This window comes from Nicotiana sylvestris, chromosome 7 (assembly GCF_000393655.2).
Source record: "Nicotiana sylvestris chromosome 7, ASM39365v2, whole genome shotgun sequence".
In the NCBI taxonomy this organism is placed as follows: domain Eukaryota; kingdom Viridiplantae; phylum Streptophyta; class Magnoliopsida; order Solanales; family Solanaceae; genus Nicotiana; species Nicotiana sylvestris.
The window spans coordinates 100,448,273-100,452,405 of NC_091063.1; the positions used below are offsets into that span (position 1 = coordinate 100,448,273).

The following is a 4,133-nucleotide window of genomic DNA, read 5'->3' on the forward strand; positions in this document are numbered from 1 at the left end:
ATCAAAATTTGAGTCAAGGGGTAGATCCTGACTACTCATAACCCCACGAGTCTACTATATGATTAAATTCCAAAATCGAACCCAAAATCTATTCTCAAATCCCCGATTTTTATTTTTAAAAACATAGTAAAAAAATCACAAAAAATCCCTTCCAAATTCCATGATTTAGGTGTAAAAATTCATGAGAAATCAAGATATAATATCAAAAATTAAGTGAAAATCACTTACCTAATAGCTTTATGTAAAAATCCTCTTCAGAAATCGTCTCTCACCAAGTCTAGGGCTCAAAATACAACCAGCTATAGATGTGGCATTTGCGACTTGAGGTTCGCAAATGCGACCTCCGCAAATGCACCTTGGGCTCGCAAATGTGAACCTAAGCTGTCCCCAGAAGATATGGTAAATGCGAACCCCATTTCGCAATTGCGAATTCCCAGCCTCCTAGTCAATATCCACAATATGATCATACCCCTCACAAATGTGATGTCCCCCTTAATGACCACCTATTCGCAAATGCGATAAGGAGTCCGCAATTGCAAGTAGACCCTCGCAAAATGCGAAGTCTGCAGCACTAGCAAAACTGAAGCTATTCCCAAACTCATCCGAAAATAATTCGAAACTCACCCAACCCCTCGGGCCCCATACCAAACATAGACACAAGTACATAAACCCTAAATAGACTCGCTCTCAAGCTCGAAAACATAAAAATTACATACGAAACCCCGAATCGAACACCAAAATGCATCATACAAGCCTTAAAACTCAAGAACTTCAATATTCACAACCAAGCGTCTGATTCCTACCAAACCAATTCGGAATGAGACTAAACTTTGCACACAAGTTTCAAAGAGTAAAATGGACCTATTCAAGTCCCGGAACAACAATCTGAACCCAATATCCACAAAGTCAACCCATAGTCAAACTTATAAAATTTCTAAACCTTCAAATTGCTAACTTTTGGCAAAAGGAGCCAAATCATCATAGGAACCTTCAAATTCAATTTAGAGCATATGCCTAAGTCCAAAATCACTATATGAACCTATTGGAACCATCAAAACACGAATCCGAAGTCGTTTATACAAAAGTCAAATCTTGGTCAACTCTTGTAACTTAAGCTTCCCGTTATGGAACTTAGTGTTCTAATTCACTTCAAAACCTTTCTGAAACCAAAGTAGCCATCCCTGCAACTCATATAACGATAAATACACATATGAAAAGTATCAAATAAGGGAAACGAGCTCAAATACACAAAACCATCAACCAAGGCGTTACATGGGAGCCTTTAAAGGAAATATATACATAAATTATAATTAAAAAAATAATTAATTTTGATAATTAACAAAGTTCAGTTAAACCAGATAAAATAGTTTGTTACATAGTATATATATAAAAAAATCCTCTTTGCAATATTAAGCCCAGCAGATCTAACCCGATTGGACCTATCAAATAAACCCAGCCCATTGGGCCTAATATACATTATCCAATCCATTCTCCCTCTACCCGAAGGATTTTGAGATAACACAAAATCAGCAAATCCAGAAATGCCATCTCACTCATCCCCTTATCCCTTCCCCACTTCCTCACCACACCACTGATACAATCAATACACATTTCCTCACCACCACTTCTCCATTTTCCCAAAAAATAAACCATGTGAAATCACCATGCAAGAAACTCTCCATCTTTCTTCTTCTACTTCTTCATCTTTTTCCCTTCCTAAACCCTCCATTTCTCCGCCCAAAGCCCTCAAATCCACCACCATTTCTTTCCCTCCCCACCCCAAACCACCCACCCCCATCTCCCCTCAACTCTCCTCCGCCACTTCTCTCCCCCCACCTCCAACCACCTCCCCTAACTTCCAGCTCCAAGAGAAACTCCTCTTCTTGGATTCTCTTGGCATAGACTCTTTCCATTGCCTCACTTCGCATCCCCTTATTATCTCCTCTTCCTTATCCGATCTCAAATCAATTATTGACTTTCTTTATTCCATCAATCTCACCATTCTTGATATCCGGCGCGTGCTACACATGTGCCCGGACATTTTAACCACACCACTTTCCTCCATCCTCCGCCCCGCCGTCACCTTCTTGCTCCGGGAAGCTCACGTCACCGGTGACAATCTTCCCTTTGTTCTCCGCCGCCGCCCCCGGCTGCTCACCAAATCCGTAGAACAGAATCTTCGACCCACCCTTTACTTCTTGCAGAGTACAATTGGTATTGAGGATGTTTCAAAGTGCGCAACTTTACTCTCTTGTTCTGTGGAAACTAAGTTTATACCCCGTTTGGATTACTTTCAGAGAATTGGGTTTTCGAGGAGAGATGCGAAAGTGATGTTTAGGAGGTTCCCATCGTTGTTCTGTTACAGTATAGAAGAGAATTTGGAGCCGAAATTCGATTACTTTGTGGTGGAAATGGGGAGGGAGTTGAAGGAATTGACTGTGTTCCCTCAGTATTTCTCATTTAGCTTAGAGAAAAGGATAAAACCGAGGCACAGGATGTGTGTTGAGAAAGGGGTGTGCTTGTCATTGCCTGTGATGTTGAAGTCGCACGAATCGCGATTTCGTGATAGGCTGGATGTGTGTTGTAGCTCTTCTATGCCGGTGAGAGCTTCTCCCTTTTGGTGTACAAAATTTGATCATAATGTAACATAGACTTTTGAACTTAAAAGGAAAAGGAAAATGGAAAACCATATTGCCATTTTGTTTATAAAAATATATCTTTGATGATCATTTTGTTCTTACCTATTTCCTGGTGGTATAATTCTTGTTAGTTTTGTACTAGTCTAGTTTGTATATATTCAAACTTGCTTGGGATCGAAGTATAGTTGTTATTTGTGGTAAGTATTGTGGTTTGATTGAATATGTGGTAAGTAATGATTGATAATGTTCTACTAGGAGTCGAAGCCAGGTCGCTGCTGGATTTAAAGTCCAGAGTGCTAAACCACTAAAGTATAGAACCAAGTTAATTGACTATGTGGTAAGTTAAAAGAGGGAGAGTTTTTGTTAGAGTAAATTTGTTTAGGTAAAAGATGTTTATGATGAAAGGCCAACTTTTTTTAGTTCTTCTACAGGGAGAACGATGGAGAGTGTTCGAGGTTGATTGAATTTGCTTTTTGTGGTGTTCTTTTCCAGAATAAGCAGTAGCAGGTGCAATATCTGTATGCTAGGATGTTAAGATGCTAGGATGAGGTGTTGATTTTAGGTTTGAAGCATTTGTTTTATTTCTCTTCCCTACAATTCGATCGGCCCTTTCCTTACTTGGATGAAGGAAGGGATGAATTCATCAATTGCCATTTCCAGAATTTCTCTGATGAAATCCTATTGCTATTAGGAAGAAAGTTGTGTTTATATCCAATTTTTTCCTGTATATTTTTATATGCAAAATACTTTCAAAATAGCATACGTACGCATATATAAGCATGTCCAAGTGTTTTATTATTTTTTTAATTTTTAAAAGATTTTTAAATCAATTTATCGCCTTATTTTATCAGAAAAAAAATAATTATTTCCCAAATTATCATTTTTGGTAACTCCTTTATTGAATTCTCATATTTATACCAAAATATAGCTAAGATAATTTTTGCACATCTTTTACAGATTTATTTAGCTTTTTAAAGTTAAATTGCATATAATTACAATTTTAGTCTATTTTAAGATTTAATTGTATTTATAATTATAAATTTGATTCCAATATTTTTAATTTAATATTATTAATCGATTTAGTACCTTTAATTTATTTCCAAAAATTATTTTACTATTTTTATAAAATAAATAAGGGAAAAATCGTTATTTAAATGTTAGCCCCGTTTATTTCAATTTTAGCCTTATTTGAGCCCCAAATGAACTCAATTCCCCAACCCAATTTTAATTTAAACCCGCCCCTGACCCGATTAAATCCTACCCGATCCAGACCCCTTCTTATCCTGACCGTTTCAAAGATCAACGACCCATATTCACTCTTACCTTTTTAACACAAACGACCACCCTAACCTTCTCATTTCTCACTTACCATCCGCCTCTGAACTCTCAAACTCTCTCGAACATTCCCAAACCCTAACCGCCTCTTACCACCACCTCCACCTTGAAACCCACCGGAATCCATGGCTTCTCAGGCTATAGGAGTCTTATACTCAC

The 4,133-nt window shown here is 37.7% G+C and overlaps 1 protein-coding gene across 3 annotated transcripts; it reads left to right on the top strand.

The window, feature by feature from the left end:
* Positions 1-1,554: 1,554 nt before the first annotated feature.
* On the top strand, positions 1,555-3,347 carry LOC104245699 (protein SEEDLING LETHAL 1, chloroplastic). Of its 3 annotated transcripts, none has more exons than XR_011401228.1 (3): positions 1,555-2,600; positions 2,895-2,976; positions 3,060-3,347. XR_011401228.1 is itself a non-coding variant. In XM_009801352.2 (2 exons), the coding sequence occupies exons 1-2, from the start codon at positions 1,665-1,667 to the stop codon at positions 3,101-3,103; spliced, it is 969 nt and encodes a 322-aa protein (XP_009799654.2). In that variant the 5' UTR covers positions 1,555-1,664; the 3' UTR covers positions 3,104-3,347. The 3 variants fall into 3 exon arrangements, 1 of the variants encoding a protein (XP_009799654.2); XR_011401227.1 differs by having other exon boundaries at positions 3,071-3,347; XM_009801352.2 differs by lacking the exon at positions 2,895-2,976 and having other exon boundaries at positions 3,071-3,347.
* The last annotated feature ends 786 nt before the right edge of the window (positions 3,348-4,133 follow it).

What these genes read in the sequence shown, in the direction of transcription:
- LOC104245699 (XM_009801352.2), top strand. Translation starts at nt 1,665, where the DNA reads ATGCAAGAAACTCTCCATCTTTCTTCTTCTACTTCTTCATCTTTTTCC. An exon ending in GTTGTAGCTCTTCTATGCCG is followed by an intron (nt 2,601 to 3,070) that starts GTGAGAGCTTCT and finishes GTTCTTCTACAG; the next exon opens with GGAGAACGATGGAGAGTGTT.